The 13519-nt window shown below is 37.3% G+C and overlaps 1 protein-coding gene across 4 annotated transcripts in view; it reads left to right on the top strand.

The window, feature by feature from the left end:
- The window catches only part of PAFAH1B1 (platelet activating factor acetylhydrolase 1b regulatory subunit 1), an 80406-nt gene extending 67099 nt beyond the window's left edge, over positions 1–13307 (top strand). For all 4 annotated transcript variants that reach the window (XM_045487752.1, XM_045487753.1, XM_045487754.1 and 1 more), the window contains 4 exons: positions 605–833; positions 4385–4486; positions 8320–8476; positions 9355–13307. In XM_045487752.1, coding sequence (XP_045343708.1) covers positions 605–833; positions 4385–4486; positions 8320–8476; positions 9355–9428 — 562 coding nt within the window. In that variant the 3' untranslated portion in view covers positions 9429–13307. The remainder of the gene's footprint in view (positions 1–604; positions 834–4384; positions 4487–8319; positions 8477–9354) is intronic.
- The last annotated feature ends 212 nt before the right edge of the window (positions 13308–13519 follow it).

Here is a 13519-nt window from a genome sequence, read left to right as displayed (position 1 = left end):
TCCCAAAAAGGAATAGAGAAATTATTTAAAAAAAAAAAAAAAAAAATTTCGTGTCCTCGAGAGCCATTTTCTATGCAATGGCTTATTATCTCTGTGGTCTTCTTTTAGGTGATTTCTCTATGGGTTGAAATAAAATGTAAATAACATTTGTGCAGGTAGGCCCCTGTTAGGCTTAATTTGGTTGTGCTTAGAATCACACATGATTGTTATAATAAAATCTTAACCTACTACTAAGTAGTTTTACCCAGATTAGTAGAGTATGCCTTTGTCTCAACAAAGCTATAAATATTTTTGTTAGGTTTATCGTGTGTGTTTAGTTTTAGAAGATTTTATTTCTCTCTATATTTTACCTTCTAGAATGTGTTGATTGGTTAGCTCCTTAATGATACTTCCATCAGCTTATTTTGACTGATGTTTGATTTTCCGGCCTGTCCCCATCTTTCATTAACCATGAATGTACATTTATTGTGCTGACTCACATATGATTACCCTAACATGGTGCCGTCCTCTTTATTCCAGTACGTACGTAGCTAGTTTTATATTGCTCCTGGGAAGTATCCCAGTGATTGCCATTCATGATGTAGATTATTATTTATTTTGACAGCTACTGTGTGAAGACATTCACAGGACACAGAGAATGGGTACGTATGGTGCGGCCAAATCAGGATGGCACTCTGATAGCCAGCTGTTCAAATGATCAGACCGTGCGCGTATGGGTCGTAGCAACAAAGGAATGCAAGGCTGAGCTTCGAGAACATGAGCATGTGGTAGAATGTATTTCCTGGGCTCCAGAAAGCTCATATTCTTCCATCTCTGAAGCAACAGGATCTGAGGTATGTGATTTATATATCATTTCATGATTTGATTGCTGGTATCAGAATCTTAGATAACTTCTGATTCTCAGTTTCAGGGCAGTTAATGCATTGAAAAATCTGTATCCCAGAATTCTGAATCTTGAAACTCTTTACTCTTTTGAACTTGCAGAAATGTTTATATTTTTTAACTAGTGATTATTATTGCTGTCAGCTGACCTGTGATTTGGGCTGGGGATGGTGGACCCGCCTGAAAAGTAAAAGTGGTCATTAAATTTATAAGAAATGCCATTGTTATAAGAGTATAGCAACTGGTGCAAAATAAAACTTATGGGAGAAGTTAAAAGTTATCTTTTAGAAGAATAGCCTTCTTTTTTTTTTTTTTTTTTTTTTCAACGTTTATTTATTTTTGGGACAGAGAGAGACAGAGCATGAACGGGGGAGGGGCAGAGAGAGAGGGAGACACAGAATCGGAAACAGGCTCCAGGCTCTGAGCCATCAGCCCAGAGCCCGACGCGGGGCTCGAACTCACGGACCGCGAGATCGTGACCTGGCTGAAGTCGGACGCTTAACCGACTGCGCCACCCAGGCGCCCCAAGAATAGCCTTCTTTAATGAGCGTAATTATTTATAAATTTATGGTGGAATGCAGTTCAGTATTTGAATATTTATTTTAAACAGAATATTTCATATGAAGGCCTCTTGATACTCTTGATCACTAGAAGCACTAGCTGAATCTGTCTGGAGTTTTATTTATTTGTGTGTTTTAAGTTTTTATTTGAATCACCCATCCACCCATCTCCCCTCTGGTAACCATCAGTTTGTTCTCTGTAGTTAAGAATCTGTTTCTTGGTTTGTTGCTCTCTTTTTTCCCCTCCTTTGCTCATTTAAATTCCACATGCAAGTGAAATCTTACGGTATTTGTTTTTCTCTGACTTATTTCACTTAGTATTATACTCTCTAGCTCCATCCATGTCATTGCAAATGGCAAAATTTCATTCTTTTTTGTAGATGAATAATATTCCATTGTGCGTGTATGTATGTATATATATTTATCCATTCATCAGTTGATGTACACTTGGGTTTCTTCCATATTTTGGCTATTATAAACAATGCTGCTGTAAGGGTGCATGTATGTTCCTTTGAATTAGTGGAATTTTTTTTCTTTCTTTTTTTCTTTCTTTTGTTTTCTTTTCTTTTCTTTTCTTTTCTTTCTTCCTTTCTTTTTCTTTTCTTTTCTTTTCTTTTCTTTTCTTTTCTTTTCTTTTCTTTTCTTTTCTTTTCTTTTCCCTTTCCTTTCCTTTCCTTTTTTCTTTTCTTTTCTTTTCTTTTCTTTCTATTCTTTGGGTAAATACCCAGTAGTACAATTTACAATTACTGGATCATAAGTCGTTCTATTTTATACTTTTTGAGGAACTTCCATACTGTTTTCCAGAGTGGCTGCACCAGTTTGCATTCCCACCAATAGTGCAAGAGGGTTCCCCTTTCTCTATGTCCTCGCCAACACCTGTTGTTTCTTGTGTCTTTTATTTTAGCCATTCTGACAGGTGTGAGGGGATACCTCATTGTAGTTTTGATTTGCATTTCCCTAATGGTAGTGATGGTGAGCATCTTTTCATACGTGTGTTGGCCAACTGTATGTCTTCTTTGGAGAAGTGTCTGTTCATGTCACCTCATTTTTTAACTGGATTTGTTTTTTTGGGTGTTGAGTTATAGAAGTTCTTTATATTTTGGGGGTACTAACTCTGTATCAGATATGTCATTTTGCAGATACCTTCTCCCATTTGGTAGGTTGCCTTTTTGTTTTATTGTTTCCTTTGCTGTGCAGGAGCTTTTTATTTTGATATATAGTCCCAGTAATTTATTTTTGCTTTTGTTTCTTTTTCTTTGCCTCAGGGGACCTATTTAGAAAAAAGGTGATACAGCCAGTGTCAGAGAAATTACTGCCTATGTTTTCTTCTAGGATTTTTATGATTTCAGATCTCATATTTAGGTCTTTAATCCATTTTGAATTTATTTTTGTGTGTGGTGTAAGAAAGTGGCCCAGTTTCATTCTTTTGCATGCTGCTGTCCAGTTTTCCCAACACCATTTGTTGAAGAGACTATATTTCCCTTTGGGTATTCTTTCCAGCTTTGTCAGAGATTAATTGACCATATAATTGTGGGTTTGTTTCTGGATTTTCTATTCTTTTCCATTGATCTGTATGTCTATTTTTGTGCCAGTACCATAGTGTTTTGCTTACTACAACTTTGTGATAAAACTTGAAATCTGGGATTGTGATGCCTCCCCAGCTTTGCTGTTCTTTTTCGGGATTGCTTTGGCTGTTTGGGGTCTTTTTAGACATTTTAACAATATGTGCTCAGTCCGTGAACATGGAATGTCATTCCATTTCTTTGTGTTGTCTTCAATTTCTTTCACCACTGTTTTCTGGTTTTCAGAGTACAGATCTTTCACCTCTTTGGTTAGGTTTATTCCTAGGTATCTTATTATTTTTTGGTGCCATTGTAAATGGGATTGTTTTCTTAATTTGTCTTTCTGCTGCTTCATTATTGGCTTTTAGAAATGCAACAGATTTCTGTTTTTTTTTTTTTTTTTTTTTTTTGGTATCCTGCAACTTTACTGAATTTGCTTATCAGTTCTAGAAATTTTTTGGTGGAGTCTTTTGGGCTTTCTACTCAGGAGTTTTATATTTCGTCATGGTTCTTAATTTTTACTTTTCATGATTTCATTATTTATGATTAATAACTTAATAATAAATTACAGACTATTGTTTCTTTGAATAAATTATATGAGCCAAAATTGACCATGTTCCTTTTTTATAGAGACAGTCCTATCATGGATATTTTAATTATATTTTAATAAATGAATGAAAAGAATCTTCTTCCCCTGCCCCCACCCTTCACCCCCCAAAATTATTTTTCTGAAATGAAACTTCTGTAGTAATCTCTTAAATTTTGGCTGGCTGTTTGGTTGCATTTTCAAATTCTTTTTACTGCCCTCTGGTGGTGGTTACTTACCATGTCATAAAGTTGATTCTGGCTTGGATGTTATATAAAGACTGAATTAGTTTTCAATTTTTTTTCTTGATTCCAGAAGTCTTGAGCAATAAATTTATCATCTGTTAGTATCATAGAAACTGAGTCTTAACCTAAATGGAGATTTTCTATTTTCATATTATCTGGGTCCTTCCTGTGTAGCCTACATATGTCAAAAAAGACTTGTGTATTTCGATAGAGGAAAATAAAATGAGTAAGTCCTGGAGATCTAATTGTACAGCTTGGTGACTATAGTTAACAATAGTGTGTTGTATATATGTGAAATTTGCTAAAAGGGTAGCTCTAAAGTGGGGGATGGTTATACGAGGCAATGGGTATGTTAACTAACCTGATTATGATGATCATTTTACCATGTATCTCAGTATCAAATTGTGTATAGTAAACATACACAATATTTATTTGTCTCCCAAAATTGCATTTCTGTAAAATTGAAAATATAGATCATTGTTAGAAGTCATCTAAAGTCTTCACTTAACTTCTTACATGGGAAACTTAATTTTTGTATGTTTTCTATAGACTAAAAAAAGTGGCAAGCCTGGGCCATTCTTACTGTCTGGATCCAGAGACAAGACTATTAAGATGTGGGACGTCAGTACTGGCATGTGCCTTATGACCCTAGTAAGTTTGCATAATATTAACTGCTTCTTTTGAAGCTTACTGTGTTTATATTTTGGGGAGTTAGATGCCTTGTGATATCTTACTAAATAATCTGAATTAGTCCAGGCTTTAAAATAACTTCTTTATAAAGATAATTTTTCTTAAACTTTTGTAATTCCATTGTTAACAGTGAAATGAAAGTTATTCCTGTAGGGATGCTTGGATGGCTCAGTAGGTTAAGCTTCCAACTTTGGCTCAGGTCATGATCTCACATTTCATGAGTTTGAGTCCCGCATCAGGCTCTCTGCTTCGGATCCTCGGTCCCTCTCTCTGCTCCTTCCCCACTTGCACTCTTTCTTTCAAAAATAAACACTTAAAAAGATAAAAGAAAATTACTCCTGTAGAATGTCATGTTATAAAAAGGATCTACAAAGCCATTAATGCTAGAAGGGAGATCCTAGCTCACTTTATCTTTAAAAATTCTATATCTCCTATGGGGAAAAATAGTATTATTACAGACCCATTCATTTTTTAAAGTGTTTGATTCTGTATTTCACTGTATTTAATTTTAATATGAATCCTATTGACATATTTGTTCATATGGTCTTCTTTATTTGTTTTATTTTACCATTATGACATTAATGTTGTTACCTAGCTTTATGGTTTAGAAATGTTTATTTCATTTCAGGAGTGCAAGAATTTAATATTAGGATATATAAATGATAGTACAAGATTGTGGGCATTTTTATTTGCCTAAGGGAGCAATAAGGGGATCTGTGGGCATTAACAATTTTTGTTAGTTAACAATTTTTGTAATTTGGCATCCGTTTGTTTTAGAGACGTTTTAGGTACTAACCATACCTTGAAGTGATGGTCTCTGTAAGATCTGGTAGACACTTTGGAAGTATCATCAAGAATTGATTAGAAAATTAAACTCTCCTCTAACAGTATTCTGAGCTGAGTTCAGATACACTGTATCACTATTTAAGAAGGTGATCTGCAGAGCTACCTGGCTGGCTCAGTTGGTAGAGCATGCAGCTCTTGACCTCAGGATTATGTGTTTGGGACCCACATTGGGTGTAGAGATTGCTTAAAAATAAAATCTTGGGGGCACCTGGGTGGCTTGGTCTGACTTTGAGTGTCTGACTTTGGCCCAGGTCATGATCTCACGAGTTGTGAATTTGAGCCCTGCATCAGGTTCTCTGCTGTCAGCACAGAACCCATTTCGGATCCTCTGTCTCCTCTGTCTCCCTCTCTCTCTGACTCTCTTCCAAAAATGAATATTTAAAATAAAATAAAATCTTAAAGAAAAGAAGGAAAGCATGTGCTCTCCTCCCCTGTAAGAACAGAGGTCACCTTAATTTCTCCCGAGGTTTCTGGCTCCTGTTTTTCACCTGAGGGATAGTACTTTTTACTGCTTTATTTTGGTGTAGCCATGGAAATGTGATTTTGTATTTTACTTTTATTTATTTTTTTTTTTTAATTTTTTTTTTCAACGTTTATTTATTTTTGGGACAGAGAGAGACAGAGCATGAACGGGGGAGGGGCAGAGAGAGAGGGAGACACAGAATCGGAAACAGGCTCCAGGCTCTGAGCCATCAGCCCAGAGCCCGACGCGGGGCTCGAACTCACGGACCGCGAGATGGTGACCTGGCTGAAGTCGGACGCTTAACCGACTGCGCCACCCAGGCGCCCTGTATTTTACTTTTAAAATACATTTTGTATTGGGGCGCCTGGGTGGCTCAGTCAGTTAACCATCCAGCTTTGACTCAGGTCATGATCTCTCAGTTCATGAGTTTGAGCCCTGCATCAGGCTTTGTGCTGACAGCTCAGAGCCTGCTTCTGATTCTGTACCTCTCTCTCTCTCTCTCTTTCTCTCTCTCTCTATCTCTCTCTCTGTCCCTCCCCTGCTGACACTGTCTCTCTCTCTCTCTCCCTCAAAAATAAATAAACATTAAAAAAAATTGTTTTAAATAGATTTTGTACTTAACTTTTGTTGAGACTTCTACTTCTCGTCATTGGTGACTTTTATAGGTCACTACAGTAGAACAAGGTATTTTATTTATTTATTTAAGTTTATTTTGAGAGAAAGTGGTGCAGGGCAAGGGCACAGAGAGAGTGGAAGAATCCCAAGCAGGCTCCACACTGTCTGTGCAGAGCCTGATGTGGGGCTGGATCCCATGAACTGTGAGCTCATGACCTGGGCTGAAACCAAGAGTTGGATGCTTACCCGACTGAGCCATCCAGGCACCCTGGTCAAAGAATATGTTACGTTGGTCATCTGTCTTTTTTTGTTTTTCTTCTTTCTTTTTATTTTTTTTTTAAACTCCCCTTGGGTTCTTTTATAAAAGCAGTATGGTTATTTACATTATAGAAAAATTAGAAATATACAGAAAAGCTAAAAGAAGAAAATAAAAATCACCCATATACAGCTCTGTCATACCTAATAAAACCTACCAAGTTTGTTTAAGTTTATTTACTTATTTTGAGAGAGAGAGCACGCAGGGTAGGGGCAGAGAGAGAAGGAGACAAAGGATCTGAAGCGGATTCCGTGCTGACAGTAGAGAGCCCAATGCAGGGCTCAAACTCACCAACCATGAGATCATGACCTGGGCAATGTCAGAAACTTAACTAACTGAACCATCCAGGTGCCCCTCTTTTCTTTTTTTTAATTAATTTTTTTTATGTTTGAGAGGGAGACGGAGTACAGGCAGGGGAGGGGCAGAGAGAGAGGGAGACACAGAATCTGAAGCAGGCTCCAGGCTCTGAGCTATCAGCATAGAGCCTGGTGTGGGGCTCAAACTCAGAGTGCGAAATCATGACCTGAGCTGTGAAGTTGGACACTTAACTGACTGAGCCACCCAGATGCCCCTCCCCCCAACCCCCCACCTGCTTTTTTTTAAATGTTTATTTATTTTGGAAAGAGAGAGAATCCAAAGCAGGCTCCAGGCTCCGAGCTGTCAGCACAGAGCCCAACGTGGAACTCAAACTCATGAACCATGAGATCATGACCTGAGCTGAAGTCAGACACGTAAACCCTTGACTGAATCACCTAGGCGCCCCTACCAAGTTTTCTTTTTTTAGTCTAGGGTTGTCCAGTAGAACTCTCTGTGATGATGTTCTGTATCTGTACTATCCATCATTACAGCTACTAGCCACATGCAGCTGTTGAGCTCTTGAAATGTGGCTAATGAGACTGAGGACTCGATTGCTGATAGTATTAATATTTTAGTTTATATTTTAAAAACTACATGTGACTAAATGGCTGCCCTGTTGGACTGTTCAGCACCAAGCCATTGTCTTAAATTTCTATGTAGAGGAATATGGTGGATATATATTTGGCTCCCAAATATTTTAACATATATCTCCTAAGAATAAAGGTGTTCTGTATAACCACAATAAAATGATTATACTCAAGAAACTTAACATTGGGGTGCCTGACTGACGCAGTCGGTAGAGCATGTGACTCTTGATCTTGGGGTCATGAGTTTGAGACCCACATTGGGCGTAGACATTAAAAACATTATTAAAAAAAAGAAAAGAAACTTACCATTAATACTACATATTCACATTTTCTCTATCCACTAGTGCCCTTTATAACTGTATTGTAGCCACCACCCAGGAGCCAGTCAAGCATCACACATAATATTTACTGGTCATGCCTTATTAGTTTCCAGTTTCCTTTAATCTAGAAAAATTCCCTACACTTTTTTGGGGGGATGTGGGGTTCTTTTTTGGCATTGATGTTTTGGGTACATGTAGCTTCACTGCTTTGAGTAATGACTGAACTATTTTCTTAGATGCCGTTTAAATATTTTATCCCTTTATTAAGTTGAACACCTTTTGTTTTTAAGGTGGGTCATGATAACTGGGTACGTGGAGTTCTGTTCCATTCTGGGGGGAAGTTTATTTTGAGTTGTGCTGATGACAAGACCCTCCGTGTGTGGGATTACAAGAACAAGCGATGCATGAAGACCCTCAATGCGCATGAACACTTTGTTACCTCCTTGGGTATGTACGAGTAAGGAGATTTCTTAACAAGTAGATTTTGGAGTGCGAGACACAAACAGTTTTATGTAATCATGAGGAATTTTCCAGGTAAGAAATGACCTGTGCTTTCAGGACAGACTAGAGAAGACAGTTTAAAAACTTTGTGGATTCCTACTATTTGTTTTAAATTCTCCTTTCCTTAACTCTCTCTTTCCATCATCAGCCTTATAATAAAAAAAAATTACTTTCTCCATTGCACAACATTGGTTTTGGAAACTAGGATTGTGAAGAGGATGCTTACTAACCACTCTGATGGGTAATTTTCTTCCCCTACTAGTTTGTAAGTTTCTCAAAGGAAATCTTACTCAGCCTTTTTCCCTCCGGCAGGTTTATACTCTCATGTACTGGGGACTCACTGAATTAAGTCTAATAAACAGCCTCAGTGTCATCTAGACCTAAATCTAGAATATAAGATAGTGAATACATTAAAAATATAATACACCCAGGGTATGATGGATCTAATGATAAAAATAAAGCCTCAGTAGAATAGGGCCAATGCCTACCTCATAGGATTGTTAAAAGAATTAAACATGAATATAATGCATTAGTACTAAGCCTGGAACATAGTAAGTTAAGTAAGTAGATACATTAGAGCTACCCTTGTTGTTAGATTCGAGTGAAACATTCAGCCTTAGTTGGGATGGGGTAATGGGCGTAGGTATTTTTATTGAAGTGTTAATACAGGATTTAATCATTAAGTCTCAGCTTCGCTAACCCAGGGGTGTATGTGTGGGTGTGTATAGAAAAAAATGAGCATTCCTGGCACGTGGACTTGCTTATTTTGTGGCTTGTTAAAAATTTTATCTGGGTTTAAAATAAGCCTTTTCTTTTTCTTTCAGATTTCCATAAGACGGCACCATATGTGGTTACTGGCAGTGTAGATCAAACAGTAAAGGTGTGGGAGTGCCGTTGATTGAGTCTCATTTGGCCCCTCCTCCCATTTTTCCTCTGGATGCACTCTGATGATACCATGGTTACCCCATTGAGCTCTGTTTAAATAAATATTGTCCTTTCATGTAAATTATTCTGGATGTAGATTGAGCTTATTAAATGTTACACACAAAGTATTCATGCATGGTGAATCCAAATTGTATACTGTAAATTTACATACGTTGTCTAGAAGTACCATAGGGTTTAAAAACCTGGGCTGGCATTGGTCACACCAGGCCTAAGAAGGCAGAAGTTGAATAAATTGAACTAGGGCACTAAACTGAATAGTTGACAGTGTCATTTTATGTTGGATTATTAATTCCTGTTTTTCTTTCTGCTATCTGTTGGTGCCTGACTTGATGGCCTCATTTGGGGAAAAGTGGTGATTATTAGGGCTTTTTCTGAAATGTGTATCTATGTAACATCACTTAAGTGTGCTTAATAAATCTTCTTTAAGGATGTTAGATGATAAGGCTACAATTCAAAATCTTCTGAACCATCTATGTAATTAATGGGGATTACACATTGGAATTTTTGTCATGACACATTTGCCAAATCAATAGGACACATTTGTTTTGGCAGCCTATCAGGCAGAGGCTAGTGGTATATTTATGTACGGAAATGACTGTAAATCTCAAATAAGAAAAATCTCAGCAGCTAATAGCAAATCATTTCTTTCATTTGGGTCCTAATGCTTTGTAAACAGGTTGAAAAACACTGTAATTCTCTAAGCTTCTATTTTTCACACTAGACACACTTGTAGTTGTCTTCTCCATACTGTTAGACTGTGCAGTGACGTGACTCCCAAGTAGAATTTAATCTTCCCGTTGAGTGTGTCATGGTACAAATCACTATTTGTTTTCGATGTTCTTTAGGGATGTGCAATGTGCATTACATAATGACAAATACGGAAAAGGTTATGTTTGCCCATCTGAAGGGAGTGGGAGAAATACAGCAGTTTGTTCTTCAACACAAATCTGATACTGATTTGAACTGTATTTAACTTACAAGTTGAAAACAAGACAGGGTTTAATGGAGCATGCATAAAAATGTACTGTGTTTTCACCTTTTGTTTATATATAAATGTTATATGGGCCTATCTGTAAGTGGATAAGTCTGTATATGTATATCACACACATACAACCTCCATATCCTTGGGTCCTGGGCTTTCGAAGAAGTGCTAAAATGTACAAGTAGAATAAATTTTGCCGTGGAGTACCATGCTTTAGAACAAACCCTTTTTGATCCTAATGCTTCTGAAAACTAGGTCTGACTCTGTGGGAATTGTTCCCAGCTAAAAGGAAAAGCACCCCCCGCCCCATTTGGCTGTTCAGCATTTTATGCATCCTTGATATATTGTATATTGTGATCCAAAGTTACTACAAGTAGGCTTAAGAGAATTTTTATCTATGACTTTGGAAACAATATTTCATTGCAGATTATTAAATAATTCTATTGCTTAGCTAACCAACAGCTTTTTTTTAAGGTCATTTGAAAAGGTAACAGAACACTGAAATAACAAAGACAGTTTAACAAAGAAACTTACTCTGAATTGCATTTTATTCATTTGCATAATATGTGATTTTTAAAATGTCCCTTTTTAGTATTTAATGGAAATTTGGTTCTTGAAAAAGACAAAGGGTTAGAGTTAATGTCCTGTAGATACACACACAGAGACTAGGCCTTAACGTTTACTAGAAGCAGCTTTACATCTAACTTGTGTCTTTTTGTTTGTTTGCTTTGTTTTTAATAATTCCTGAGAGACGTCTCTGGAAGGAAAAGTGTTTTGAGAACTAATGGCTACTTTTGAAGACAAAAATTACAACTTAAGCTAATTCCTTACATACAGTAGAATAACTTTCAGGACAATATTGCCTCACAACCCTGCTCACATTAAGAAGTCTTTTTTGTTTGTTTGTTTGTTTCTTTTTAGCTGTTCTGACTGGATTTTTCTACAAATGCTATGGAAGATATCTTTGTTCTCGTTTGCTGCTATTTCCTGTCCTATTTTAAGAAATATAAATACATAGAAATGGTGCATCTTAACATTTGTTTGTACATGTATAAATGTCTTGTATTTTAATTCATTTTTAGCATGTAGCAACACGAATTGTTTAAGGGTAAGCCACAACATCTAGAAATCACTCATAGATACGAACAATAAAGGAAAAAAATGGTACCGATTTAGGAGGAAACAAAGCTGCTGTCCACTGGGTTTCCCCCCTGCAGCACACAGTGACTTTCATTGACAAAGGAGGAGAAACAATATTACTCTGTAAACAAAGTTATCCTTACTTGGGAGATTGCCACAGCCTGCTGCTTAGTTGAGTTACCAGACATCCTCCGTTTAAGAAGCAGCAAACATTGAATCTCAGGGATGGTCCTCAACTGGATCCAAATGTAACGAGCCCTGTTTGAATAATGAAGGGGGGTGGGGGAGAGTGGATCCATCCATAATCCGGAATCGGATGTGCAGCGGTTTCCTGCACTGTTGTTTGACGCTGCCCTGTTGATGCCCTTTCTTCCTGTTTCCTCCGTTTTCTCTGTCTGCTGTCTAACCCTGTGCCTTGCCTGGGATAAGTACAATGATGAGGTTACTGGTTTGGATTGTAAGTAGAGGAATTTATTAACTGGTTTAGAGGTTCACTGCTGCTTTGTCACTTTCTCAATCAAATTGGTCACTTAATTTAAGAAATAAAAAGCTGGTAGAATTGCATCCTCAGATGATTATTTGACTTTGTGTGTGTGAAAAGACATTCCAGTGCCACCCTGATATAATGTGCCCAAGAAGTCCTAGCTGCACTCTTGGAAGTGCAAGCCACAGAAACTGTGGTTTAGACGTTGCTTGGAGAATAGTTGCTTTTTGACATGGCATCTTGCACTTTAGGAGACTAAGACCGTCCTGTTTTGTCTATGTGTGGTGTGACCAATGGTGTGCCCAGAGCACTGCTCTAAAAATCACTAGTGTTAGCAAGTCGTCCAGGCTGTGGAGCGCTCGCTGTAGTCTTCGGAAGCTTTGGCTCTAGATCACCAAGCCCCGTCTCCTTACTGTCAGTGCCCTGCTCTCCTGTTTGCCTCTTTCTGTTTCTGTGTGAACTTCCAGGTAAAATCACGCATTAAATAGTTTTCTTTTAAATTCACTTAAAGAAAAACTATTTAAAAGTAAAGGATATTTTGTTTTGTTGACAGTGGTGGCTTGATGATCCTTAAGCAACTGAAGTTAAAATTGTTGAAGGAAAAGGCACTTAAAATGGTTACTCTTTCTGTCCAGCTGTATATAAGTCCAATGTGTTAATTAATCTAGATGATGCAAAGAAGAATCTCCTGGTAGAGAAGCGACATGTACAAAATCGGTGAAAAAGGTTTTGGGGTTTTTTTTTTTTTTTTTTTTTTTTTTTTTTCTTTTCAGTAGGGTGGGGGGAGGGCAAGCTGGATTTACAAGTCACAACTGGACTGGACTGGCCTTTTTATCTTTCCACTCTATCATGTAAGTAGCTGCTTTCTTGTCCTGCCTATCCTTCAGGCATCCCTAAAGCTCACTCTGAAGATGATAGAAACAAACACAAAATCTTCGAGTTAGAAGTTGATCTGACACTGACATGAAGGCAAGCATTGATTTCATATGAATGTTGCAGAGGTGGTGGTGATTGGAGAAAACAGTTCCCAGATTGTAAGAGTTAACTGAAGATATTGACACAATTAAAAAAAAAAATCAGTAAAGGAATGTATATAATATTGCTCTTGTGTTTTACAGTAAGATTTGTTGCTCTCAGACTGTGTAAAACAAAATTTATTCATGTTTTCTGCATATTAAAAAATCCTATTGTACCAATTGGTAAACTATTAAATGCCTATAAAACTAGATGTGATTTTTTTTTTTTTTTTTTTTTTTTTTTTTTTTTGGTGTCCCTGTGCAGAGACTTAAAGCTTTTTAGTGGAGTCCTCATTGGAGATGGGGCTGTGTTCAACACCTGTCGTAGAGTAAGATGCAAATTGGTGGCAGGGCCTTGATGGAAGTCTTTTTCTCTAGGGCAGCGGTGGCACTGCCTTTACTGTCTGCTTCCTTCACCTTAT

The sequence above is a fragment of the Leopardus geoffroyi genome, chromosome E1 (genome assembly GCF_018350155.1).
Source record: "Leopardus geoffroyi isolate Oge1 chromosome E1, O.geoffroyi_Oge1_pat1.0, whole genome shotgun sequence".
In the NCBI taxonomy this organism is placed as follows: domain Eukaryota; kingdom Metazoa; phylum Chordata; class Mammalia; order Carnivora; family Felidae; genus Leopardus; species Leopardus geoffroyi.
The sequence above is the reverse complement of the archived record's forward strand: the minus strand, read 5'-3'. Positions and strand labels throughout refer to the sequence as shown.